We start from the raw sequence: 27,912 nt of genomic DNA on the forward strand, positions 1-27,912 counted from the left end.
GAGTCCTGGAAGTCAAATCACTACCTGGTTGTATGCTTTATAGTAGCCCAGTGGGTAAAAATGCCACGTTTTAGAAGATGTTATTTGGCAGATTTAAGTTCATGGTAAATTTTTTATGAACCTAGGGATTTGACCTCTAAAGATCTTCATGCCTGAGATCCCCGAGTCAATTTAAACTTGCTCGTGGACCAGCAGAGAAGTATCCAGAATCCTTCAGTGTTGTCTTAACACTCCCTGTACCTTAGAGTTTGGGCCGCTATACCTGGATCTTTGTCACCTCATTTTTGATGCGAACAGCCTATGAGTGAGTTCCAGCTGTGAAATCTGGTCCTCTTCTTATTAAATTCTGGGCATTAAAAAGAAGATCTGGTCAATACGCTGTGTCCTGGCTGCTCTGCGTCTCTTCCCAAGTGAGTTTAGGCCTGCTCCTGGTTTCCTGTGGGTGCCCAGTAGAAAGTTGCTCTTTTACAAAAGAGACATGTAATTGATGGGATCCTACAATGGTATTAAGTTTAAATGACATGACCAGATGTGAGGACAGAAAAGATTTGCATCTATAAAAATAATTTCAGCTGTCCACTGGTATAGTCTATCACTCTGTGTAATATTTCCTTAAGTTTTTCATTTTTATTTTTAAAAAATCACATAAAAATAGCGATTACCTAAATTGGTGTATTTTATTGGAAACATCCAAAAGAAAAGCTTTGCTCATGTCATCCTGTAATATGGTGAACTAATCAGAAGTCACATGTTGTCAGGAGTGAGCAGAGCTTGGTGGTTAACGAGGGTGAAATGGGCAGGATGGCGTTTCAGACATTCTCCTTCCATCCTTCAGAGACATGACGTAATCATGGGTTTCCTTTAAGAAGTGAGACCCCCAAAAGTAGTCAAAATAAAAGAAAGTCATGGGACTTCCCTGGTGGCGCAGTGGTGAAGAATCCACCTGCCAATGCAGGGGACACAGGTTCGAGCCCTGGTCTGGGAAGATCCCACATGCGTGGAGCAACTAAGCCCGCGAGCCACAACTACTGAGCCTGTGCTCTAGAGCCCACGAGCCACAACTACAGAGCCTGCGCTCTAGAGCCCGCGAGCCACAACTACTGAACCCACGTACCACAACTACTGAAGCCCACGTGCCGAGAGCCCGTGCTCCACAACAAGAGAACCCACTGCAGTGAGAAGCCCACGCACCGCAACGAAGAGTAGCCCCCGCTCACCGCAACTAGAGCCCGCACGCAGCCAAAAACAAAACAAAAAAATAAATAAATTAAAAAAGAAAGAAAGTCATCACGTTGATAGTTTTATTCAGCGTGAGGGGTCCGGGACATGATGTGACCTGATAAGGGAAATTTTCTTTACACTCGGGAGGACAGCTAGAGATTAGGGATCTAAGCGTGACGTCCGTGATTCTCTTGATGTGGAGCAGAGGGTATAAGCCTCTGGGCAGATTTCCTTAACTGGCTGTTCGCTCTGAGTGGCGGAGGGGGAGGCAGACATCAGTAGGGTGGTGGGGAGCTGGTGGGAGACAGGGCCCTCCCGCCCCCCCACCCCTTACTTTCTGCAGAGTGAACCATGACTGGTGCTTATGTGTGTGCTCTTTCCAGAACCCGTGAAAGGAGTTGCTGCGATGGTTTGCTGGGCTCTCAGGAGAGCTGCCCAGGTGCGCGTCCACCTGGCGAGGAAGGCCAGCGGGGTCTGCCGAGGCCCTGAGCATCAGGCCTCGGGCGCGAGGCCTGCTGCCCCGGAGCCCGCCACCCGAGGAGCCCTCGGGGCCCTGGGCGGCACGGTGGAGCTGCTGGGCAAGTCCTACCCCCAGGATGGCTACAGCAACCTGTCCCGCAAGGTCCTGTCCAGGGTCGGCAGGAACCTGCACAACCGGCCGCATCACCCGCTGTGGCTGATCAAGGAGAGGGTGAAGCAGCACTTCTACGCGCAGTACGTGGGCCGCTCGGGGACGCCTCTCTTCTCAGTCTACGACGACCTCTCCCCGGTGGTCACCACCTGGCAGAACTTCGACAGCCTGCTCGTCCCGGCCGACCACCCCAGCCGGAAGAAGGGCGACAGCTATTACCTGAACGCGACCCACATGCTGCGCGCGCACACGTCCGCGCACCAGTGGGACCTGCTGCGCGCGGGGCTAGATGCCTTCTTGGTGGTGGGCGACGTGTACCGGCGTGACCAGATCGACGCCCAGCACCACCCTGTGTTCCACCAGCTGGAGGCCGTGCGGCTCTTCTCCCGGCACCAGGTGAGTGCGGCCCCTCTCGGGCTTGGAGGACAGCCTGTGTGGTCTCGCGGAGGCCACTGCGGTTTATGTCAGCCAAGCCCCACGGGGTCCTTGACCGTGTTCTGCACCCGTGCGTTATCCATCCTGGGTGGCGTCCTCTGTGTAGGCGGAGCTCAGTGTTTTCTGGCTGATGTGTTGTGTCAGTAGCCGCAGAAATTGGCAGGCCTTTGTTTCCTTGTGTCAGTCCTTCTCCTTCCAGACCCAACGTGCCTGTCTCTGGGTTTTCCTTATGAGTGGGTAGTCAGTGGCTCACAGTTACCGCCAGTCCCGGATGACTCGAGATGCAGCCCTGAGACCCGTGGTCTGGTTACCCCACATCTCAGTTAGCGGAGGTTAATTACATGTTCCTGGTGTTAGGCATGAATGAATTTCTTAGGTAGCCTGGGGACTGGTGGTTTAGCGGCTGAGCCTGTAAGCTGTCTTCTTGTCCCGCACTCTGTCCTTACCGTCCCCTGCTTTACACCTGTGGGTGCTTTACATGTTTTCTTTTTGAGACATTTTCATTATTGCTCTTCTTGAAATACGTGTTTGGATGCATAGAGCCTTTTTGATCAGGAAATCTGATATTCCGGCCATTCTCTAAAGCACCCAACTCCTTGCACCTGTTAGCTGACATCCTAATACATTGTGCGCAGCTTTTTTCTTTTTTTTTGGCAATTTATGAATATTCCTTAAAGCTTGAGTCTATTTCCTAAAAAAGTGCAGTATCACTTGTCTTTCATTAACATATTTTAAAACCGTCTCCGTTTTTATGTGAGAAACAAATGGAATTAATGAGGCATTGCTCCTATAGTACTTCTTCCAAACACGTTCACTGAAACAGGGGGAATAATTGTCACAAAACTCCTTCCCACAAAACACCAGGTTAGTGGGTTGTCGGATATGAGCAGGAACAGTATAGGATCCTCAGGCTGGTGAGTAACCGCCGTGTGTTGTGTTAAATGAGTCGTGTTTTAGGAGAGAGGGCCGTTAGCTTCAGGATGTGCTGCCTTCCTGGGAATTCGTGATAATTCAGAAAGAGGTATTAGCTTTACACAAAAGGCCACCCAGGCTTGATCCCAGAGCTGCTTGGATGAGCGCTTTTGCTACTAGGAAAAGCTGACTATTTTCTGTGTTAGGAGGAATAACTATTAACAAGGATACAGATTTATTAGGAAACAAAAGGGAAATGGACAAAGACAGGTTGAAGTCTGGGAAATATGACCAAGTGATGGAATATCACCTACAGCTAATGAGCCAGCGGAGGTGTGACACCAGTGACAGGGTGTCCAGGTCACGGCAGTGGCAGGTGCACAGCCCAGTTTATCTCATTACAAAAATGAGCAAGGATGGTGCTCCCTGGTTGGTAAGCCTGCAAGCCGTGGGAATGGCAGAGGAGAGGAGCTGCGAGACACACACTGGTGTGTTAGTGGTGGAAAAAATCCAGGCTCCCTTAGACGGTGGGAAACAGGGAGCGGGTAGGGAATTAACTTCATCTCATTTCACACTTGTGCGGGGTCTGGTCCAGTTTAGCGGGGAGCAGGCGCTAGTTAGAAAGATTCTGCTTCTAGTTAGAAAGATTACACACACACACATGTACACATATGTGTCTAAGAATATAGTTTGATAAAGTAATTCCACGTGCCGTGTTTCGTTTACTCCTCGTAATAAAAACTTGTGAGACAGATTATTTCCACTTCAACCACGAGGAATCTGAAGCCCCAGTAGGTTAGCGACTTGCCCAGTATTACCCAGCCAGCTGGTGGCAGAGTCAACCCTGAACTCCACCTGTTCTACTGTGGTCTGTTGCTTTTCATAGAGGAGCTGCTTGGGACCCAAGCGGGGCTTTAGTTCCAGGAACGGTGTTGGAGAGAGAGGGGTGGAGTTTTGTGGATTCCTGGCCTCAGCTATAGTGTTGGTACTAAGTCTGACCTAATCTTAAATCTCAAAAACATTCGTTTCCTTCTTTCAGTTTATTACCCTAGGAATAGGATTTTTCTCAATAGTTTTAATCATGCTACATATATAATTTACAAAACTATATTGTCATCCTTTAAAGTTTTCCTGTTATTTCGTAATCTCGGTAATCATTGTTTTCATCACTACATGGTATATTTCAGCAAGGAGGAAAGTGCACAGAGAGGTGTGGGGTAAAGGAACGAGGATAAACACAGAAATGGATGAACTATGACGATGTATATTTTATTTAACTATTAATTGTGAATAAAACCCTTCTGTGTTTCGAGACAAGGTACGATGTATCAGTATTCACAAATATAAATGTGTTAAATTTACCAATTTAAAGACACACCTTACCAGACTGGACATGTCCATTAGAGAGACCTGAAGTAGAGCCACACCAGAGGTTGAGAGTAAAGGGCAGGAAAATATATATCAAGCAAATACTTACTAAAGGAAAGCTGGCAAAGCAGTTATTAATATTAGATAGAATAGAATATATGGAAGAAATATTAACTATGAATAAAGAGGGATAATACATCGACCAGGATGCTTTATGACTTAGGAATTTTAACGTGCCCAACATCATAGCCGTAATATAGAAACCAAAACTGAAGAAATAAAAGTTAAGTTTGACAAATTCATAATCACAGTAGATTTTAAATGACCTCAATCGAAAACCAATGGATTAAGCAGACAAAGTGAGTAAAGATACAGGAAATCTGAAAAATATGGTTAAGAGGCTTGATTATGTTTATGTTTAAAATGCTGTAACTGTGTGTGTGTGTGTGTGTGTGTGTGTGTGTGTGTGTATTTCTGTGTGTTTGGACAGACAGACAGACAGACATATACATAAATCCTAGTCACATAGTCACATGGAATAACTTAAAAAAATAAGGGGCTTCCCTAGTGGTTCATTGGTTAATAATCCACATGCCAGTGCAGGAGACACGGGTTTGAGCCCTGGTCCGGGAAGATCCCACATGCCGAGGAGCAACTAAGCCCATGCGCCCCAACTACTGAGCCCGTGTGCCACAACTACTGAAGCCCACATGCCTGGAGCCCGTGCTCCACAAGAGAAGCCACCGCAATGAGGAGCCCGTGCACCGCAACAAAGAGTAGCCCCTGCTTGCCGCAACTAGAGAAACCCTGCGTGCAGCAACGAAGACCCAGTGCAGCCAAAAATAAATAAATAAATTTTAAAAAAACATGTTGCCCATGTACTAGGTGACAGTTGAAGTCGTAAACAAATGTCAAAGAATCAGTAACATTAATAGAACCATGCCTGACAACAATGTAGTTGATGTAGAAAGCAGTAAGAAAAGGATAAAGAAGTTTCCATATCCTCAGCCATCTAAAGATTCACAACTATAGATTCATGGGTTAAAGAGAAATATTAGGATGTATCAGAAGTTACTTACCACTCACCAACAATGAAAATACTCACTTCAAACTGCTCGGGCATGGGGGAAATAGTCACTTTATTACGTAGGAACTTGGTCGACCCACTTAAGTTGTACCATCACAGTTAACATTAATAAAGCAAAATGGACGGGATGCAGCTAAAAAAAAAGTATGGGCCATACATTTCGTTTTAAATATATTATTAAAAAAAATTAAAACCCTGCTAAAAGCAAACAACATTGTTCTCAAAAGTGGGAATTGGGTTGTATAGTTTTTAGTAGTCCCAAGTCCTACAAAACAGACACAGCACCTGGAATAGCAGAACCCCAAACCACAGACAACTCCCCAACACCCTGGCTGACAGCGTCTCGCTAAGCGCTTCACCGCTGGCTGGCAGATCTGCACTGTGTCAGAAACTGAGACGGTGGGGGAAGCCGGGGGCCGAGAAGAGGAGAACTTCCTTAGGAGTCTCCCAGAGAACAAACTGTGGGAACCAGATTGAGTAGAGGGGTTTGACATTAAGTCCTGGTGGTAACACTGTTCACCAGTGGCCACTACCATCACAGAAAGCGGGGCAGTCAGACTTACATGTCTCCTGATGGAAGAATACAATGCCACCTGTGAAGTCCTGCCCAAAACTTTGGACCTAAATCAGTTCAAATAGCTAGATCCAACAACCAAATTTATAGGAGATACAGAGGACAGAGAAACACATTAAACTATACCATGTAGATGTGATAAGCAAAATCCAGCCTGACGAAATTCTACAGCAGTGTTCCTCAAGATGAGATCTGCATAATGAAATAAGTACAAGAATCAGAAGTAAGTGATTAGAAATGTTTAGACCGTCATAGTCAAGCCTGTTGTCAGAGGACTTCTGTGGCTCTGCATGCAGACTGGTCCAGGTGTTCCCAGATGCTCTTGGTGAGCTGCATGTGCTCAGTCTGGGTGGTGGTTTTGTGCAGTAGCACCGTGTATCATTTCGAGACCGATTAGAAATCTAAAACTGTCTCTTTACCGTAGACAGTTTGAGAAGCACTGCCCTACGGGATAAATGATTCAGTTTCTTCAAATAAAAGCAAGGAAAACAAAAGGGGAAGACAGTAGATGGTGCCTATAGGTTAAAAGGACAGATCTCACTCACAGTGTGTAGATCCTATCAAGAGAAAACACCTTTCAAGAAAAAAGATTTGAGACCATTGGAAATTTGAACACCAACTGAATATTTGAATTTAAGGAGTTCTTTATTTTTACTTTTCTAAGGTATAACAATGGTAGTGTATTTTTATACAGTCATTCTCTTTCAGAGATACATATTGAAATACACATGAGCAAAATGATGTCTGGATTTTCTTCAAAATAATGAGGGGTAGGTGTCTGGGGATGAATGTAAGAGGATTGGTCATGAATTGTCAATTATTGAAGCCGGGTGTTGGATACATGATGAATCCAACATTATCCTTTCTATTTTTGCATGTGTTTGAAATTTTCCTAATAAAAGTTCGAAGAAAAAGACTGAAGGAAAACATTGGGATCAGTCAGTCTGTCAATAAAAAAAAAAATTTTGCTGAACATGAACTGGGATCCGGGGCTGTAAGACGGTATCACACAGTCACGAGGAGGTCCCTGGTTTCACGGGGAAGACAACAGTTAAGATTCAAAAAACAACGGGAGGCGGGAGATACTAAACACTAGAGCGTGAGCACAGGTTACATTCAGTAGAAAACTGAAACTGATTAAATCTAGAATTAATAGCCTCTCTTCCATCATTCTGAGATGATTTTACTGTGAGGTTTTATAAAATCTGAAAGACTTGTAGTCTTTCTCAAAAAATAGAAAAAGAGGGACCTATCAAACTCATTTCATGTTAGACTTGTTAATAACAAATTAGATAAAAAAGATAATATTAGAGGTTTCATCTTCATGAACACAGATTATTCTCATTTCTAATGAACAGGTACAGAATTATTAAATGAAATGTTTGCAAATGTAATTTGTTGGAGTATTGTGTCCTACCACATTATTACTATGCATGTATTACATTGTATGATATTAACTGATACAAGGGGAAAAAGCATGTGATCACCTCAGTAGATGTGGGAAAATCATTTGGTGGCATTTAACGTTTTAGGACGTTAAGAAAGCATTTGATGACATTAATATGATAAAAACTTTTAGCGAGCTAGGAACAGAAGGGAACTTCCTTAACATTATAAATGATATTTGTCAAGCACTCACAGCATACATCATAATTAGTGGTGAATCATTATAAACAGTCCCATCAAATTAGCAACAATTCAGGGTTGCTTGCCATCACTGTGTGGGAGGTTCTAGTTTATGCAGTAAACCAGAAAGAAATGAAGATCTAAGCATTGGGAAACATGAGATAAAGCTGCCTCATTTATGGATGACATGATGGGCTACCTAGGAAATTGAATAGATATCCAGATCAATTATTAGTGCTCATAAGAGAGTTCAGCAGTGCTGTTGGATACAAAGACAATATACAAAAATACATTTCTTATCTACAGCTAATAGCCAGTTAGAAAATAAAATGGAATAAAGATTTTATTCATAACATCAACTAAAACTTCGAAGAATCTAGGTATCATTGTTGCAGAAGATGTTCAAGATACTTGTAGATAAAATTATCAGATATTATTAAAAGACGTAAAGGAAGAAGAGACAAAGGAAAGGACGGAGAGACAAAGGAACGATATACCATGTTCCTAGATTCATGAAGATGACAGCTTTCCCCAAATCAATCTATAAATTCATCGTAAATCTAATAAAAATGTCTACTGCGTGTTTTGGAGAAGTTGAAGGACTGATTTTCAAATTTATAGGAAGAGCAAGTTTACAAATAGCCAGAAAAAAATTTAAGCGCACCAGTGTAAGGGGACACGCCTTACCAAGCATCAAGACTCATAATGCTCCAGTTATTAAGATGGTTTTGCATTGGCACAAGTTTAGTCAAATAGAGAACTTTGAAACAGCTCTCCTCATATTTGGGAGTTCGTTTTCATTATAAAATGGAAGTGATGTTAATAAGTGGGGAGATGATGGATTCCACATGAATTGCTCTGAGACAGTTGTCTGTAGAGGAAAGAACACTTGGTCTCTACCTCACACCAAATGCAAAATTCAACTCCGGATGGTTTCACAATCCATTTGTGAAAAGGAAGTCTTCAAAACTTGAGAAGAAAATACAAGAGATTATTGTTATCACCTTGTGGGTAGAACACAGTCTCTTAAATCGAGAATTCCTAAACAAGAAAAATCCTTAGTGGAAGAAAAATTTTAAAGTTGACTGCGTTAAGGTAAAACTTAACACCTAATAAAAGAATTCTTAAACAAAGTTAAAAGGCAAGCATCAGGCTGGGTGGAGAAATCTGCTATGCATATAACTAACAGAGGATTATTGTTGATCAAATATAAAGGTCTCAGTATGATAAAAAGAATCCAGTAGGAAAAAATCTGAAATACCAAGAGTTGGCCGATATGTGGAGCCGTGAGAATGCTCTGAGGGAGTATAAAACCCACACCTGGAACCCCACTCTCAAGTGTGTAGTTCAGATGCGTCTTGAGTGCTTCTATCAGCAGACAGTGAGAATGTTCATAGCACTATCAGTATGGTATGGTATTCATATATTTGTGAAAATGAATAAATCACAATCAAATATATTAACATGAATGAATATAGAAAGTAGCATTAGGCAAAGAAAGTTTTAAAAGCCTACACTGCATGATTGCATTTACGTAAAGTTTAAGGCGTGGGCAGAGCTAACCAATATATTATTTTGGTGTTTGTGCAGGTGTGGACAAGTTGTGGAAAGCAGGGGAATAATTTAAACATTGTTTGGTTGTTCCTCTACAAGGAGTGGCAGGGGATTGTGGTCAGGTACGGGCATGCAAGGGGCTGCAAGGTTTTTGGTACTGTTCTCTCTTCTGAAAATGGATGTGGGTGGCGAGCAAACATGTGTGTGCTTTTATTACTATTTAAGATGACACATACACTTTTTATAAATCGATCGTGTAATTTTTGTTTAAGAAAGAAAAATGGGCAAAGAACATTAACAGCCTGTTGATGGAAGAAGCATGAGATCAGCCAATAAACAAGGATCGGTTTTATCGGTAAATAAGGAAATGCAAATTAAAGCAACCAGATATTCCTACAAACTGATTAGATGAGCAAAATTTAATAATCTTGACAATACCGAGTATCTAGAGGAACCATAAATCTTACACCCTTCGACGGGGAGCGTATGTAGTTGCCACCACTTTGTAGAGTTATTTGGTAGTTTTCCTTTTTTTTTTTTTTCTTTCTCAAATTGTGCGCTCTGGGATCTGGCATTTTTCTTCTAGGTGTTACAAATAAAGGACAATGGGCTCTAAGTGTGCATTGAGTGCTTCACAGCAGTTAACATAAATAAACTAGAGGTACCATGTCAACTTGGATGAGGTTTTAATAAAACGTTGAGAGAAGCAAATAAATTATGAGTGATACTAAACTAGGATATCTTCCTAATAGGTATTTCAAAATGTGCCCAGCAATACGTGCTCTCACGGTGTGCTTAGTCTGTGCTCCTTCCCTCTCGCTCTCTGTCTGCGTGCACTAGCTCCAGCTCCTCCTCCACACACACGCATGCATGCATACCACAGCCACACAGTTTTTTTGTTACATAAATTTGTAGGTAGGTGTGAAAAAAGTACATGGGAACGATAAACACCGAAAGCAAGACAGTGACTTCCCGTGAGGTGAAGGCAGGGCGAGTGGTGGTGGCACAGGCGTCACCAGTGTTTGCAAAGGAATCAAGATGTTATGGAGTTTTTGGAGCGTAGAAGGATCTCTGAGACTGACAAGTTTGAGAACCACTGTTCTATAGCTTCGAAACTAAATTTTTGGAAAACATTTATCGAGACATTTATTTTTGCAAAAGATAGCAGATTTCATGTGTTTGCTGGACCCACTGGAGGGAGCCCATATGAGTCCTGTACCTATTTAATCTGATTTAAATATATTAATTAAAAAGTACACACCTGGACCAGTGCTCGAAGAAGCTCCACTTTCCTTTGGTCTCCGGAGATGCCTGTCCAGTCTCGCTGGTGGTGCCCTGTTCAGGGGGCCTGCGAATGCACGGGGTGGGCAGGGGGCAGACATTCTGCAGTTTACTCTCCACTCTTGGCTGCAGAGGCTTTGTTTCCTCCGTGTCTCTATCCCTGTTTGATGATTTCCTCTGGGTAGGTGTTATCCAGGGTCTTTCTATTACATACACTTGTGCAAATGATAGTTTATTCATGCTGAGCCTTCCTTCCTGCCTAGTCCCGTCTTCATTATTGTAAAAAAAAATTCTAAATGCTACGTTTCTTCCTCCGTTCCTTCCTTTCCCCCTTCTCCCCTCCCCCCTTCTTTCTTTTTTTTTTTTTTTGGTAAATTTATTTATTTATTTTTGTCTGCCTTGAATTTTTTGAAATTTTTACTGGTCTACGAAATACAAAACTTTAGGTCTTAATAACTGAAGATGTGGTGATATTATGGAGACGTTGTAAATATTTTATAATATATGATTCATGAATATTCACACAGAAACAAAGGAGCATATTTTCATAGAAGAGATAAATGAAGTTGTATAGAGCAGTAAGCTTTTTTTTCTTAGTTTTTTTTTTTTTTTTTTGGCTGCATTGGGTCTTCGTTGCTGCACGTGGGCTCTCTCTAGCTGCGGTGAGCGGAGGCTACTCTTCGTTGCGGTGCACGGGCTTCTCATTGCGGTGGCTTCTCTTGTTGCGGAGCACAGGCTCTAGGCACGCGGGCTTCAGTAGTTGTGGCACATGGGCTCAGTAGGTGTGGCTCATGAACTCTAGAGTGCAAGCTCAGTAGTTGTGGCGCACGGGCTTAGTTGCTTCGTGGCATGTGGGATCTTCCTGGACCAGGGCTTGAACCCGTGTCCCCTGCGTTGGCAGGCGGATTCTTAACCACTGTGACACCAGGGAAGTCCTGAGAAGTAAGCTTTTGCTATAATTTTGACCACAACGATTGCTATATACTACTTCATCACGATGTCTGTGTGAGGTTCATATCCCATCCCATGCCCCTTTTTATAAGTGATCACTGTTGCTCCCCGTTTCCCCCTGTAGGAGTGCGGGTAAGGGACTTCTCCATAGACTTGTCTGCAATGGCTCAATCCTGGTATAGACATCCTTCATTACAAACAACCCCTTTAGCCTCTATCGTGGTCCATTCTTGTTAGAAAACCACTCTCATTTATCATTAGAAAATTTTATTTTTCTCCCTTTGATACTGTCTCCCACTTTACAGATGGTTCATTAGAACCCTACTGTTCCTGGGCTGCTTTTCCCGGGCTCCCCCAGTGTCAGTCTTGTGGTGATCCAAGCACAGTCTCTTTCTTCTTGCTCTCTACCCCGAATCACTCTTCTGTCCTTCAGTGAATGACAGGTTTTATTCTCCACCATGTGGTGATTGGGTTTCCTTAATGGCCTCATGTGGAGTGGGCTTTATTGAAGGCGTTTTTATTTGGCCTTGATAGATTATAGTCACCATGTTTCCCTAATCTCTTCCTGAAAATCTTTTAGGAAGGACTCCCCCTGTCAGAGACACACTTACACTGAAATGGCTTTTCTGTTTTAAAATTCTTTTTCTCTACCCAAATGTTTACTCTGGCATATCTCTTGACAATGAAGCAAAAGGTGGCTGGTCACAGCCAGGACCCACGATATGTTGGACTTGGGTAACACCCGGTTACTGGGGGGCAGAGGGGGGTTTACAGCGAGCCTGGTCTCTGTTTTCTGTGGCGCAGCGCCTGTGCAGATAATTAGTTCTTGCTTATGACAAGGCCGGGACGCATGGCCTCTCAGCCTGAGGCCCCGACACTGACCCGTGGCTTACTGTCCATGACCTCGGGGAGCTGTCAGCACTTACTGCCTGGAGCTGCTCGTTTGCGTATATCTGATTTCTCCAACTGGCCAGTCAGTGCCTAAAAGGTCGCTCTTTCTTCCCTGTGCCTCGTCCTTTCTCTAACCCAGGGTCCTGCACTGAGTAGCAGTTGGTGAGCGTGGTATTCGAATGCCTCCCTCGTTCTGCCGACGTCCGCTCTGCGAAACATGGCAGCTCACAGTGTCAAGTGCGTGGCGGTTCACCCCTCAGCTTTTCACTTTCAGAGCTGTTTCTCCTGCCCCAGGCTTCCCAAGGAGCAGGTGTATCAGTCAGGGCTGGATTGCAAGGCAGTGAGTGCCTGTGACTCGATCAGGGCAAGCTTAATATACAGGATTATTCAGTGTAACACAGAGAATCGGGGGATGCGGGGTTGGCGGGTAAGAAGAGAACTCTAGAGGGCGTGGGACTAGCAGCTACAGGAGCAGCTGACGCCCCCAGCCTGAGGCTGAGCCCCAAGGAAAGAGCTTCCCCCCACCCGACCCCCGCACCCCCGTCTGTGGCTCCCGAGGGGCACCAAGCTGGTAGTGGTTTCATGCTGATGGAATCGCTGGACATCCACCCTCTGGAATTTGCTGGAAATCTGCTTCTGAGGTGCCAGGGGAAGCTGTTTCGGGGGACGTGTCTTGCGGAAAGCACTGTGCTGTGAAACCGCCCAAGAGGGGCAGTCCTGGGGGGCGGCTGCCGCTGCCCGCACCGAAGGGCACAGGCGCGGGGAACCAGCCAGAGGCCGCTCGCAGCGTCTCTCCAGCACCTCTGCTGGGCCAGCTCAGCACTGCGCCAACTGGCAGAGGACGAATATTTAAAGGGCCCAACTCAGTTTTCTCGAGCAGTCAATGCAGGGTTGATCTGTGGCGCAGAGCCAACCGTCAGCTGGCTCCCTTTCCTGAATATCTGGAAGGCTTCAGGGAGACAGGCTGTTATTCCCCCCATCAGTGAGTGGCTAGGGAAGGTCACATTTAAGGAGGCAAAGGCATTTGTCCTTGATGGTAACTCAAGGTTTCTGAATATAATTTAGGTGGTGGGAAGCCCTCTAGTTATTTGTTCTTAGTACATGGAACGTATAAAGGATGGGGGATGGTTTGAAGGATAAAAGCTCATGATTCTGAACCAACACAGCATCTAGAGAAAAACAGATGAGTATCTTCTATCTCAGTCCTCCAGGATCTCAAGAAAACTCTTACCGTGTCTATTCTCCATCCGCTGTTGGAGGCCAAGAGGGCCTCGTTGGGTTTTACTGAGTCCACATAATTACAATAGCAGTGTTTTTTGTACTAGCTCAAGTGTTGTGTGAAAGCAGCAGAAATATTTTCACAGCGATGTTATACTCTTTCAAGGTAGACTTCACACCTTGCTAGAAACCACGTTTCTTGGCTTGGTGCCCATTCCTGTAGCTGTTGTGTGGATGGTGGTGGAATTTCACGTCTTCAGCTTGGTCTGTGCCGGTGGGCGGTGACGGGCTGGAGTGTTCTTCGTCGGCCTCCGACGGGCCAGCAGCCCGTGACGCTCACATCCTGTCGGACTGCGTGTCCAGATCCCTGAGTCTACCCTTGGACGTACAAGGTGACACCTGCTCTTTAGCTGGTACTTTAAATAGCCTCTTTCTGAGGCTTTGCCTAATGCCATGCTCCTGACTCAGCCTGGGGTAGGTCTCTGTGAAGTTGTAAACTTGTTAACATGAATGAATTTGAAAGATAAAGTAGGGTTTTCTTAAACTGGATACATCATCTAAACACCATACTGTTTTTCAGCTTTATAGAGACTTCGTACAGTGTTGTATGTGAATTGGTAGCATTTCATCAGAGCAATGATTTCCAGCATTTTTCTTTTACCGTTTGAGAATCTGCTGAGAGGTTCGGACACCCTCCGCAGATACACACACACTTTGTATGTACGTAGCTTAAGAGGTGCTCTAGGCACCCGGATGAGATGATGAAATTAGATGAGAGTCAAGGAGCCGCTTCAGTCTCCACGTTGCTGATTTCCAGCCTGAGTCTGTAGTAAATTGGAAAAGTCTCTTCTTTATTCTCTCAGCCGCTCTCTCTTCCCACTTCTGCTGCTTCTCTGTAATACTTCTCTTGGGTCACGTTACCGTGCTGGGATTGTGTTTGGTGGTGCATTACATGAACAGCAGACGTTAGGGTTAAGTTAGCCGTAGGAAGGCAGAGGATGCCTCCTAACTTGGGAATGACTGAATGTTAGCTGTCGGGGTGATTCGAGGGTCAGGCTTAAGTCAGGAGTTAAGCGTCACAGGCTGCCTAGAGCTGGAGGCTGGGTTGAGTGTATTTGGGGAAGCCAAAGGAGAGATTTCTGTGTAAGTCTGAGAGTCTCTCTCCTGGGGCAGGGAACATTCCAGATCCAAAAAATGGCAGTAGTTGTTCTATGTTTGGAAAGCTTGCAAGGCAGACAGCTACCTGGCGACTGGACTCAGGTACAGAGTCGAGAGCGTGGATCTTGTGGGGAACAGATCTTACCACACGCCCAAGAGGAGGTGACCCGTGTTAGGGTTTAGTAATTAGTTATATGTGTTATTTCAGGTTCATGACCAAGGCTTAAAACAGGAAGGATTTATACCAGACAAATGGAAAAAATAACTTTCTCACAAAAGGATCCTGAGTGAGAGACTGTTTTTCAAAGGGAATTTGGGCTACCATCTCCAGGGTGATATATCTCTCAATATTTTTAGGACATGGACTCTTAGATGAAGGGAAAGACCCCTCAGTTGAGTTGCCCCAACTCTTTCACCTTTTCAGTGCAAAAAGAACTCTGTGGTAGCAATCTTGTGTCATTTTGTGGGGAATTTGGCATTGGGTCCATGTAGAATACTGTCCATCAGCTTTGGCAGTAGTGGTGTAAATGATTCTTATTTGAACTACAGTGTCTTAAATATAATTTTTTTAAATACAGATTTATTTATTTATTTTGGGCTGCATTGGGTCTTTGTTGCTGTGCACGGGCTTTCTCTAGTTGCGGCAAGCAGGGACTACTCTTCATTGCGGTGCGCGGGCTTCTCGTTGTGGTGGCTTCTCTTGTTGCGGAGCATGGGCCCTAGGTGCATGGGCTTTAGTAGTTGTGGCACATGGGCTCAGTACTTGTGGCTCACGGGCTCTAGAGCACATGGGCTTCAGTAGTTGTGGCATGCGGGCTCAGTAGTTGTGGCTTGTGGGCTGTAGAGCGCAGGCTCAGTAGTTGTAGTGCCTGGGCTTAGTTGCTCCGCGGCATGTGGGATCTTCCCGGACCAGGGCTCAAACCTGTGTTCTCTGCGTTGGCAGGCAGATTCTTAACCACTGTGCCACCAGGGAAGTCCCTTAAATATAATTTTAACATCTAGCTGTTAGGTGTTGATTCCATCACATATGGTGTAGTGTTTATTAAACAACCCACAATAAATTCATCTATAACAATACAACTAATAATAATTTTTGGTTGAAAGGTTCTACCAGCATTCAAAATCTACAACCAACCCACGACACCACTGAAGATCTAGTGATAATTTTCTTCTTGTGAATTGTGGTGATTCCAACTTTTCAAATGTGTTCTAGGGGTTTTTGGTGTTGTCCATTTGTATTAATCAGGATTCTCCAGAGGAACAGAACCAATAGGGGGTGTGTGTGTGTGTGTGTGTGTGTGTGTAGAGAGAGAGATGAGATGATTTATACTAAGAGGTTTATTATAAGGAAGTGACTCACTTGCTCATGGAAGCTGAGAAGTCCAGATCAAGGAGAGCCAACAGTAGAGTTTCAGTCTGAATCCAAGTGTGAAGGCAGGAGAAGACTGTGTCCCAGCCCAAAGACAGTCAGGCAGAGGGAAAGAATTCTTTCTTAGCCTTTCTTCTATTCAGGTCTTCAGCAGATGGGTGAAGCCCACTCACATCGGAAGGGCCTTCTGCTGTACTCAGTCAACTGATTCAAATGTTAATCTCATCTAGAAACGTGCTCATGGAAACATACAGAAATAATGTTCAACCAGATACCTGAGGACCCCGTGGCCCCGATAAGTGGACACAGAATTGCCCGTCACAGTCCTGGGCAGCAGACTCTGCAGTGGGCACCCAGTCCCTGGGCAATTCTGATGCCGCCTCAGCTTTGTCCTAGAGACGCCACATTTTATACACTCCGCGTAAACCACTTGGTCAGTTCCTAGTAAGTAGCCTTCATTCATACACGACAGTGTGGAAGTGTGGAACTGTGCACTTCTCGCCGATCGGGACTGAGTAAAGGACGTGAACTTTTGGGTCCTGGCTCTTGGAGGCCAGCTGTGGGCCTTGGCATCATTTACGGAAAATGTTTCTGGGAGCAGTGCCTGCCACCCTGGAAGTGACACCAGCTCCGGGGAGTCCAGTCCTGGCTCTGCACCTCACTGTCCGCAGCCTGAGATGAGTCTTCAGCCACTTGGAGCCTCCGTTTCCTTAGTTGACACAAGGACCACTCCCGAGTGTGGCTGAAGAGCCTGGCTGGTGGCTGATGAGCTGGAGACGCTCAGCAAGTGTCAGAACCACTCCCCACCCCCCCGCCCCTGCCACAGTTATCTTAAAAATAGATGCCTGGTTAAGTGTACGTCTACCTGTGTATCATCAGCATGAATCAGTGACCTCGTGGGTCCTACGTTTTAGGTCTGATCTGTTTTTTTTTTTAAGCCACTGCTGTCTTTTCCGTGGACTGGTTAGTAGTGTGTCTTCTGTCATCTTCCTTGAGAGGAGGTGACAGAATTTCGACAGAGCCTCACTTGGTCCTGTTATGCTTCACCCACTGATGTCACGAACGAGCTGTTCAGCCATCTGAAGAGGAAAATGCAGTCTCTCTCTCTGTGTCATCTGTCGTCATGGCCTAGGCAGAGGGCGATGAGAGACCACGATTTTAAAGTCGGCAGCAGAATGGGTGAACTTTCCTCCTCTGTTAAATGGCGGTTGTCGTGAGAACCAGTTCGCGCAGGACGCGGTGTTGTCACCACTGTTGGTTTTTGCCTCAACACATGCAGACCTCTAAGCTCTCGTGTGGTTCGCGTGCGGCTTCGTGTAAGTTCCCCGCTTTGAGGTTTCTGATGTGTCCTCTGTATAGACCAGAGCTTGGCAGAGTACGAGTCTACATCCTTCTCCCACTGGTACCCCTGGGAGAACCTGTAAGAGAAGAAAAGTGCTGAAAAACACACTCCTCATCATGGGTCGGAGTTAATAAAAGCCAGCCAAACAGCTGGGTGTCCAGAACACCCAGGAGGCAGAGGTCACTCGCTGATGGTGCTGACGACATTTCTGCGGGGAGCAGCCTCCCGCGTGCCAGGGAAACGGCCCCGTGGAGGCGTGTAACTTCTTGTCCCCAGGCTCTTCCTGACACCGGCTTCTCGGGAACACGCGTCCTTGAGGAACTGAAGAGCCTCTGTGATATATTCAACCTGAGTTTTCGCTCATGGAGGCTTGAGTGAGGGGAGATTTGGAAAGACCGTGCCGTTCGGCGAGGACCTGTTTGAGTTTGCGCCTGAAGGTCTGGGGTGGGGCTCCTGAGAAGGGTTGGACGGAAATCACTTGGAACTTGAGCTTCGGTCTTTGTAGCACCCTCGGCAGCCAGCGCGCGTTCAGCTGCCTGGCAGAAGTAGCTTTTCAACCTCCAGGGTGTTTGTGTAGCATCTTTTGTCACGGAAGTCGACTTCCCCGTCTTCCCATGACCGCCCTGGCACCAGTCTGGCGTCCGGGAGATGAGGGAGCAGCGGGAGAGATGCGCTCTGCTGTCCGTGGAGCACGGCCTCGGCAGGCCCCTCCTCGCTGCTCTGCTCTGCAGCTTGATTAACCGGCCTGTGGTGTATCACCAGAGATCCAGGCAAGGGCAAAACGGAGTCAGTATCAGTTAGCTAAAACAGGAACGGACTTCCCACAGAGACCCCAGGATGGAGCTGTACTCAAGGCGGCCCTTTCAAACACAGGTCTTCCCAAATAATGAGCCGTAGAAGATTTCATTTAGGGCCTAGTTGTTTAAAGAAATTAAAAACTGAAATTAGCAGCTGAAATCCACTTGGAGGAGTCTGCTATCCCTTTAATATGTCTGTCTGTTCATCTCACTGAGACATCCCAATCCTTCCTCCGAAGTGATTTGAATACTTACTATTTGCCGAAATGCTTTAGTTGGATTTGAATAACGTAATTGAATTTCTCCTGCCGCATTCAGGGTACGTGAAGGCTTGGGAGTTCCTGTGGTAAGATATGTGGATGTGCTTATTTTTAGAAGTGATTCTTACTTATTTCTCTGTCTGCGAGCCAAGAATTAATAAGCAGTGGGCCTGCCAGACAGATGAGGCTGTATTCATCAGAGTTCCAGGCTTTATCTGCCACTCTCCAGGTGAATGGCTTGTCTCTGGGGCTCAGAGATGATCTGCTCAGTGACAGGTTTGGGTTGAGCTGAACTGGATATAGATTGGATGCCATGTTTTCTTAGGAACCTCATCGTAAACGGGACTGTTATAAAGTAAGATCCTGACTACGTGCCACTGCTTTGTGGACAGCCTAGGGAGAGAGACAGATGAACTAGAAGAAGGTCTACACCACGCAGTCGGCACTGGGAAAGAGATATGGCCAGGGCACAGAGGAAGGAAATCTTTATCCCTGGGGTAATCGTGGAAGGCTTACCAAAGAATCTTCAAGAGGAATTTGAAGTTATCCCGGCAGGGAAGGGGGCGCCGTGTTCCAGGTAATGGGAGTAGCAGATTTGAAGGCACGGAGACTCAGAGTGTGATGAATCCCTGCAGCGTGTCTAGTGGCGTGGCTGGGGCTCGGAGGAGCGATGGGCGAGGAAGCTGGAGAGAGAGGTATGAACTGTTCTTGAAGGGCCTTCGACGTAAATTTTTGGAGTCTGAGCATTAGTTTAAAAAGAATGAGGAGTCTTAAGTAATTTTTAAGCATAAGAGGGATGTACTCAGTTTGGCATTTTAGAGAAATCTGCATAGCAGCCTGTGGAATGGAGCAGCGTAGGGCAAGACTGGATTTGAGGAGACTAGATTATGTATAATCATCGGAGAACCGATGCAGGGCAAGCCCACGAAATGGCACAGGTGCCAGGTAGGAAAGGGTGAACTTGAGGGGTGATGTGGGATTTACTGGATTTGGTGGCTGCGTGTGGGCAAGTGAGAGAAAGGGAAAAGCCACTGAAAATTTCTTTTGGGCTGCCTTCTGGGTACCACTCCCAGGGTTAAGGGTCACGCGGGGAGAAGTGTTTTGGAGTGGGGGTCAGGAGAGTTAGTGGACTTTGGGACATGCTTAGGTGGAGGCTCTGCGCACGGACATGTCTGGTGGGCAGGTGCGGGCGTGCGCGTCTGGGATGGAGATGCAGGTTTACGCTCCATCGCGTGTGGGTGCTTCAGCCCCGTTCATCTCGGGCAGTCGGCAGACTAAGGCGTGTTCAAGCGGAAAAGGAGGCCCGCGGAAGAGAAATGTTTAGTGACGCAGAGGAAGGAAAGGGAGGCTGTTAGGAGGACCAAGGAAGAGTGACCAGCTTAACTGTGAGGGGAAGGGTCGTTGCAGCAAGAGATGGGATGAGAGGCAGTTTCGTTTCTTTTGTGGACTGTTGTGTAAAGAGAAGAACTGACCATGTTTACTAAGGAGAAGGAGCCAGAAGAGAGGTTAGAGGTGCAGGAGACGTGGGAGGATTTCTCAGTGAGAAGTGTGTGGACAGGGTGTCATTGCAGGGGCGTCAGTAGCGCCTAGAGCTGGACGGGAGAGGGTGCACGTTTTGTTTTTGTTTTTTAATTGGAGGTGGGCCTGAAGGACTGCAGCGCAGGTGCATTTAGGGGCGGGAATGGGAGGCTGGAAGTGGGGGTCTTATCTGATGACCTCTCTCTTCTCAGGAAGGAAGAAGGCAAAGCCTTTCCTCTGGTGACGCAGTGTGGGTGTAGGACCTCTGCAGGAGGGAGATGTGTGGCTGAGTGCTTGCTGAAGTTCACTGGAGAGAACAGCACTTCAGGGTTTGCTTCTGGACTCAGCACGTGCCTGTAGAGGCGGTTCTGAATGAACCACGTCACCAAGAAGAAATGCACGAAGCCTCTGCTCTGTTCAGGGCGCCATGACAGCGGTCCTGACCCTGGCGGTCCTGCCTGCTCCCCAGAGCCGTCCTGCTGCTCCTGAGCGGGCTAGAAATCGTGCTGGTTGTCTTCCTCTGCAGTGATGGTGTGAAAGGCTGCTCTTCGGGCTTTCGTGTCGTTTAGCATGCTGGCCTCAGTCAGAGGAGTGTACATCCCCTACATTCAATTTTGTAATAAAGTTTTAATTTTAGAAGAGCTCTCGGATTACAGAAAAATTGCAACGTAGGTACAGAGTTCGCGTGTACCCCACACCCAGTCCCCCTGTTGGTGAAGTCTTACATGAGTCTGGTATATTTGTCACAGTGGGTGAATCAATTTTTGAAGAATTACCTATATTTTATTTCTTTATTTCCAAACCTTCTTGCTATGGCCTTTTCAGTTACCTTTGACAGTGGGAGGAACTCTTGTTTACTCATGATTCAGAAACTTGAGTCGAACCAATAATTTGAATGGCCTCCCTCCCTGTGTTTTGGGGATTGTTTTGTCCTAAACCCTGTTTCTTATCTCCTGCAGAAATCATACAATGGATGCAGAAAAGAAAAATGCTGCAGAGGAAAATAAATATCAACTGGAATTTTATCAAGTCAATATGACCCTGATGTCAGTTATATTATTTAAAAAGTGTTATTACCTAGTAAATGCAGTTTGTTAGACAGAAATCTTTTTTTAAAAATGGTTGCATGGACGATAAATAATGAAAAGACTCTTTTCTTTCGGTGAAAAGGTGGTGTATCATCGCCAGTGATAACAGCCCTTTATCCTCTGTGCCTCTAGATAGCACTGATTTTATGCTGGCCTGTAATTGACAATCTATACAGTTTGAAATAAAAAAGTCTCTTCTGGTTAAAATTATGTGTGTGTTCACTAGTCCCCTCTCTGGTCTCACGTCCCACTCAGCCGAACACAGACCTAGGATCCCCTTCTAGTTCCTGCTAAAGTACAGTTGTAACAGTCATTCAGGAACAACTTGGAGTTTGCTGGTAATTTTGTAAGTAAGAAGGAGGAGAGCATTTGCATCATGTGATCTGCAGTGAAATCCTCCTGAAAACCTTGTAAATGAGCCCCTCCCTTCTCTCCAAGTCCCTTTTTTTGTTGTCAGCCGGGAGTTGCTGGTCTGAGCCATTCCTCCAGGTAGAACTTAATTCTCCGGCGCTCACGTTCCAGCACCTGGAAGTCTCAAAATCCTTCAAAAAGAAATCCTGTTTGTCATGCAGACGGCTCTTGGATTTCGCGGCACCTTTAGGTTTTCACTTCCCAGCCCGGTTATTTTCCCGCCCAAAGAACCCCTTACGCTCTCCTCAAGTGCCAAAGGATTCTCTTTCCTTGTTACTCAGAGATTATTGTTTTTTATTTTTTTTCCCCGTCTAATTAAGCTGGTAATCTTTTGAATCGGATCCTTCTAAATAGAGTCATACAGCCAAATCCAACAGTTTTTAAACAGCAGCTTGCAGAAATGCTTCATTCCAAGACAAAGCCCATGAGCAGGCCAGAATGTCCTTTGGGGGCTGTTGAGATTTTCATGGTCCTGCTTCTCCATCTCTTCCTCCTCCCCCGGTCCTCCTCCTTCTCCCCTCTTCCTCTTTATTAAAATGCCTGAGTCCACTGCTGTCACCTCATTCAGCCTGTGTACTTCACACTCTTTTGTTTGGCTGAATCACCTGTGACACTTTTCCGTGAACATTATCTTGGGTGATCCCTTCACTACTCGTGTTTCCTGCACTTGCATTTGACGTTGTGCAGGTAAGGATGCTGTTGTGGTCTGTCTCCTAGGGCTTTAGACGTTTGCTCTCTTACCTCGGGCGAAGATTAACTTAATGAACGTAGAATTAACTAGACTGGTGGTAAAGTAGGGGCTGACTGGCTGACCAGCTGGTTAAAATTTCAGATGCTGTTGGAGTGACCTGATTGTATTTGTTCTAATGTTCTAATGCAGAAGTGCTTTGTCACTGGAAAGCATTGTATCTGTTTCTCTTTCACCTTCCTAGATGTTGTCTTGATGCTGCTACCAGCTTCCTGTTCCCGTACTTCCTTAGTTTGTTGAGGTTATTCAGAAGATGAGCCTGGTTCTTTCTCTGTGGCATTGGGCCGGCCCCCCAACCTGCTGCCTGAGCCCAAGCATCTCAGGCAGAAGAGCTGGGATTATTTCATCAGCATTAAGGCCAAGTTAAGATGCAACGAACGTGTGCTCTCGTGCATCCGCAGCCACGTAGGGACTCCTTGAATTCAGGTTTTATTTTGATTATTCTGTGCTCTGTCATCCTTCAGAGTTTTATAAAATGAACAACAGCATCACAGACCCATGTCTTTTCCTTCCAGAGGGTTTTTCCTTCTGAACCACTTTTGGGTTTGAGCAGCATTTCTTCCCCTTTCTCACCTGCATTAGGATTATTTCTTTGTCTAGCTCTCAAAGGGGTTATTTTCCTCATTTCGCTTGCTGTTTTCCTTTGGTTCTCTTCCTTCCTTGGATAAGGAGGACAGGGCTGAGAAAACCTGCGTCAAGCACTGGTGTCCTGATAGGGACCCAAGCGTCACCAGCCTCCCTACACCCGATAGTGCCCTTGAGCTCCACGTGGCCTCCACCACGCAGACCCTTCCTGTTACTGGTGCAACACTGTCGTAGCTAACGTTTGTTCTAGTGCAGTCCCCCTCAAGTTACTGTTCACATTGACGCACTGGCACATATGAAGGCGTTCGAAAGGCAGACCCTAATTTTCATGCTTTGAGGGATTTCTTAGCCCTTGTGCAGTAATATATGGCTTGCCTGGGATAAACCGTCAGTGTTTTGTGGAGGGTGCTGCAGCAGCGTCAGTGTGCGGGGCCAGGCTTCCAGGCTTCTCCTCTCTCCTCATGTTTTCTGTCCAGTTCTTAATCGCATCCATCTGACCATGGATCCTTTTTACACCAAAGCTGAAGAGATGATCATGTATATGCCGTCGTGGAAATAACCACGGAGCCTGGAGGATGGGGTCACAAATCAGAGTTTGGTTTGAATTCAGGCTTCATCACTTGCTGTGCAGCAATGGTCAGTTACTTAACTTCTGTAAGCCTCAAGTTCCCTACCTGAGAAATGGGGAGAGAATAAGGATGGTGAAGATGAAGTGAAGCCCTAGAGTAAGTAAGGGAAGCTCTCAGGAAGGCAGCAATAGCTACTGTTAGCCAATAGTAGTCCAGGCAGCAGCTGCGGCGAAGTCAGTTACAGAGTTGTTGCATCTGCACGGAAACTCGGAGAGAGGCGGCGAGGGAGGGGGAGGGGTTGTTTAGCATTAATATGCAAGGTGGACGATATGGATTAAACCAGTGATCAATGGACAATTCTAAATGGCTGAATAGAAAAACGGCTGCTTTGGGAACCACAGACCAGCCCTAAATACCTGCTGGAAGTTGTGCTGTCATCCAAGCCCCATTTATACTTGCCCGCTCATAGGATTTTGCATGGATGTGTTATTCTTCTGACCATTTGACTTTTTATTTGCTTTTAAATGTGTGGTTAAAATCTGGGCCATTTTGAAAAATCCTTTTGGCTTTCTGAATTTTAAATTGAATTGGCTTTTGCAATCTATTTTTATTCTGAAGCCTGATTAGAATTAATTTCCCGCACCTGTTCTTTTCTCATTTGTGAACTACCTGCCCTGGCTTCTGCAAGCTGTTCCAGTGGGGGTGGAATTCGTCTTCTGGGTCGTTGAGGTTTCTGCAAGGACACGTAAGAAAATGTCAGAGAAGTAGAAGAAATCCTAGTGGAGAAGCAAATGACACAGCCTAATGTGTGCGGTTAATGGAAATCTAACTTAATTTTATCACCAGCGGATGTCTCTCAAACAGAAAGCTAAGTGGGAGGCAGCCGCTTTAAGGGCCCTGGAACCGAGGCTGCGACGAGTGATTCGTTCCCAGCGTGGGGACTAATTGGCTAAGTGATCTTAGCTTCTCTGGGTCTTCGCCTCTCTGCAGTTCATTTCCTTATTTGGGGTTGGCTGGGCTGCTCTCTTCAAGTCCCTTCTAGCTCCAATGTTACATTTCCTCTAGAAATAAGAGCTGACTTGTGTACATGGTTTTATTCTCCTGTGCTGTTTTGTGTTGAGGGTGTTATGAATTACTGCTTTTCCTTCTTTCAGAGTTTTCCAAACTTTAGTCTTCAGTATACGTTATGGGTATTTTTTGGTTATACCTATGTATTGTAAATACTGTAGATATTCGTTTTTAAAAAGTAGTCTTCAAATGACTGACTTCTTTTACTTAGAATTGTCCTAAGCTGTACTACCTGGGGGAAGATACTTTGAGATGATGTCATCTTTCTCATCATATTTTGCCCCAGTATCTTTATCATCCATTGCTAATTATTGTCTGAAATGATCACTACTCTGGTGTTTGTCAGATGGTTGTTTTCTTTATCCATCATTCCTTTTAAAATTATTTTTTAGAATTTTACTTTAACGACGATCTTTAATTGAATAAATGTATATGGGAGAAGGTAATCATTTATATTAGCGTGGTTTCATGTGGATATTTCTTTATTTTGTGGGTTAGGGTCCATTACTAAAATTATTTGTTTTGTTGCTCAAATTGACCCAGATTTGGCCATTGGGAGCCTCTTCAAGGAGTCTTCAGTGTCCTTTGACATGTTCTCATCATTTTTTGGCCCCAAATGATGTCCCACGTTCATCTTATATTTTCTCTGGCCCAGCCCTGAAAGTCATTCATTTCTCTAAGGAGCCCTGCTTTTTTTTTTTTTTTTTTAAATAAAAAATGGTATTTAGAAGCCCAGACCTGAGTACAGCTATTGCTATTGGGATGTCACCACTTCTAGGTCCCCCTCAAAGGACAGGAGTGGGCAATATATGCACACCTACTTCTGTTTCTATATCTGTATATGTATTTAGAAACATGAATTCATATGGGTGCCTCCAATTCCAAGTCACTACCACGTGGCTTATTCTAGCCCCTCCCCATTTTCTTTGACAGTGACTGTGAGAAACCTGGTTCCCTTTACCCACAATATATTTACTTACTTGATCAGTTCTTGAATGAACATAAGGTAGTTTCAGAAAAGTGAACACATACCTCTGCAGAACAAAGTTTACTATCCAGTGTACAGTACTTGCTGTGATTATTTTGTCTTTAACCTCAGAATATCCAGTTAAAATGCTGTTTTTCAAATTTGTTTTCTTAATTCTTTTCTTCTCCACTCTCTTCCATGCGGCTATCTCATTGTTTAGAGTAGAATTGGCTCTGTTGTTGCTGATCCCATTCCATTTTGAGTTTTCACCACATCTGGGTGGATTTTAATTATTTTTTAAAGTTTTTGAGTACATAAAATTTTAATGTGATTCCGCAAGTCAGAACTATACAAAAAGTCTACTTAGAAGAGTGTCCCTCCTCTCTTTGCCCCCTTCCCACCACCTCCTCTTTTTACTCCATCCTATTCCCCAATTCTTTTCATTCTGCAGTCTGCTACCACCCACTTTCTGGTAGGCAGTGAATCTCTTTCATTTCTGATTCATCATTTCTATGAAGTTTGTTTATTTTTGTTTTATACGAATGAGCAGGTTCATGTATATTTTATTATTTTCCCTTCTTTCTTACATGAAAAGTACCACAATAAGTTTCGAAAAAGCAGCATATAATATATGATCTTTGCACTTTGCTTTTTTCACGTAGCTTAGAATCATTACATATCACTTCGGAGACGTCATCCTCATTTTTTATTAGGTCTCTTAAGTACTCCATTGTATGGGTAGACCATAGTTTATTTAACATCTCTCTTTCGTCTGGACATTTCTTTGTTTCCAGTACTTCGCAATTATAAACAATGCTACAGTGAAAACCTTCTTATGTATATATTAATTCTGGAGGTGTATTCAGGGTGAATAGCCAGAAGTAGAAGAACTAGGTCAGGAGGTGAATTGCAAATGTAGTTTTGTTGGATATTGACAAATTTACCTCCAAAAGGGTTCTACCCATTTTCACTTCCGTCAACAGTGTATATGAGAGTACATCTTTTCCCAAGCCTCACCGAAAGAATGTTGTCGTGCTTTTTAATTTCTACCAGTACAACAGTTTAAAAATAATGTCAGTGTTGTTTTAATATGCATTTCTCTGTTTGAATACATTTTCATAGGTTTAAGGGTCATTTTCATATATATATATATATATATATATATATATATATTTGGTGAATTGTCTGTTCATGTATTTCTCTCATTTTTCTATTGAATTTTTGGCCCTTAAACCAATGAGTTTATTCCACTTTCACTCTCTCTTTTTTCCATTTTTTGGTTATATTATTTCTACTTTGTCATATATAAGAATTATATTTTAATCTTCCAACTTAATATCTGGCTTTGTTTTAGTCTCAGAGCTGCAATTTCATGTATTAATGTGTTATCCATCAGTTTTTTTTGGGGGGGGGTTTGAAATTTTCCCAGTTATCTGTTGCTTGAGTAAAGCCCATGCTTTGGTGGATCCTTCAAAAGGGCTCATTCATGTGAAATTCCCTGTGCTCTTGTATGTTTAAAGCTTTTTCTATAGACTTGGTACTGAAAGGCCAGCGTTGCTGGGTATAAAATTCTTGGTCCATTTTTTTTTTTTTCTGAGTTTGAAAATGTGAGGTCATTGTTGCCTTTTTTGTATGTTGTTTTTGAAGAGTCTGATGCTAGTCCAGTGGGTTTGCCTTTCTAAGTTGTTTGATCTTTTTGCTTGGAGGTCTTGAGTATTTTTTCTTTTCATCTTTGAAGTCTAATAGTTCTACTAGGATATGTCTTATATTCGGTTCTTCAGGTATCCATTTTACATGGTGCCCATTATTTCTCCTCCGCTGTTTTGTTTTTCCTCTTTCACTGACTCCAGTTATATAAATGTTATTTCTTCTTTGCCTGTCTTCCATTTCCACCATTTTCTCTCTGATTCTTCTTTCTTTATCTCATTGTCCTTTTCTTAGTTGTTTTCCTGCTTTTCTTCAATTCTTCTTGCTAAATCTTTGAGTCCATTATTCCTTGCATATCTTGTAACTTAAACTTAAGTTCTGAGACGATTTTTTTCCTTCTCTTTCTTTCCTCAGTTTACAGTTTTCTGTTTTTCATTCATTTTTGTTCTTAACATTTACATTTCTGGCCCAAGCAATATTCCCAAATGCTTGTTTGAGCAGATTTAATTTAGTTTGCAAGTATCATCTTACACTTTTCTTCTGCTTCTTGATTTTCTTTTTTGGGGGAAGAAGATTAGATTTTCATCATTTGAGCTGTTTTGAGTGAATTTTTTAATTCTTTGTGATAATTTTCTA

General features: G+C 44.5%; 1 protein-coding gene across 1 annotated transcript in view; it reads left to right on the forward strand.

Moving 5' to 3' along the window:
• The window catches only part of FARS2 (phenylalanyl-tRNA synthetase 2, mitochondrial), a 382,893-nt gene that overhangs the window by 72,034 nt on the left and 282,947 nt on the right, over positions 1 to 27,912 (forward strand). Inside the window, exon 3 of the mRNA XM_060021600.1 lies at positions 1,605 to 2,248. Within this exon, the coding sequence (XP_059877583.1) occupies positions 1,628 to 2,248 (621 nt within the window). The 5' untranslated portion in view covers positions 1,605 to 1,627. The remainder of the gene's footprint in view (positions 1 to 1,604; positions 2,249 to 27,912) is intronic.

The sequence above is a fragment of the Delphinus delphis genome, chromosome 10 (assembly GCF_949987515.2).
Source record: "Delphinus delphis chromosome 10, mDelDel1.2, whole genome shotgun sequence".
Lineage (NCBI taxonomy): Eukaryota > Metazoa > Chordata > Mammalia > Artiodactyla > Delphinidae > Delphinus > Delphinus delphis.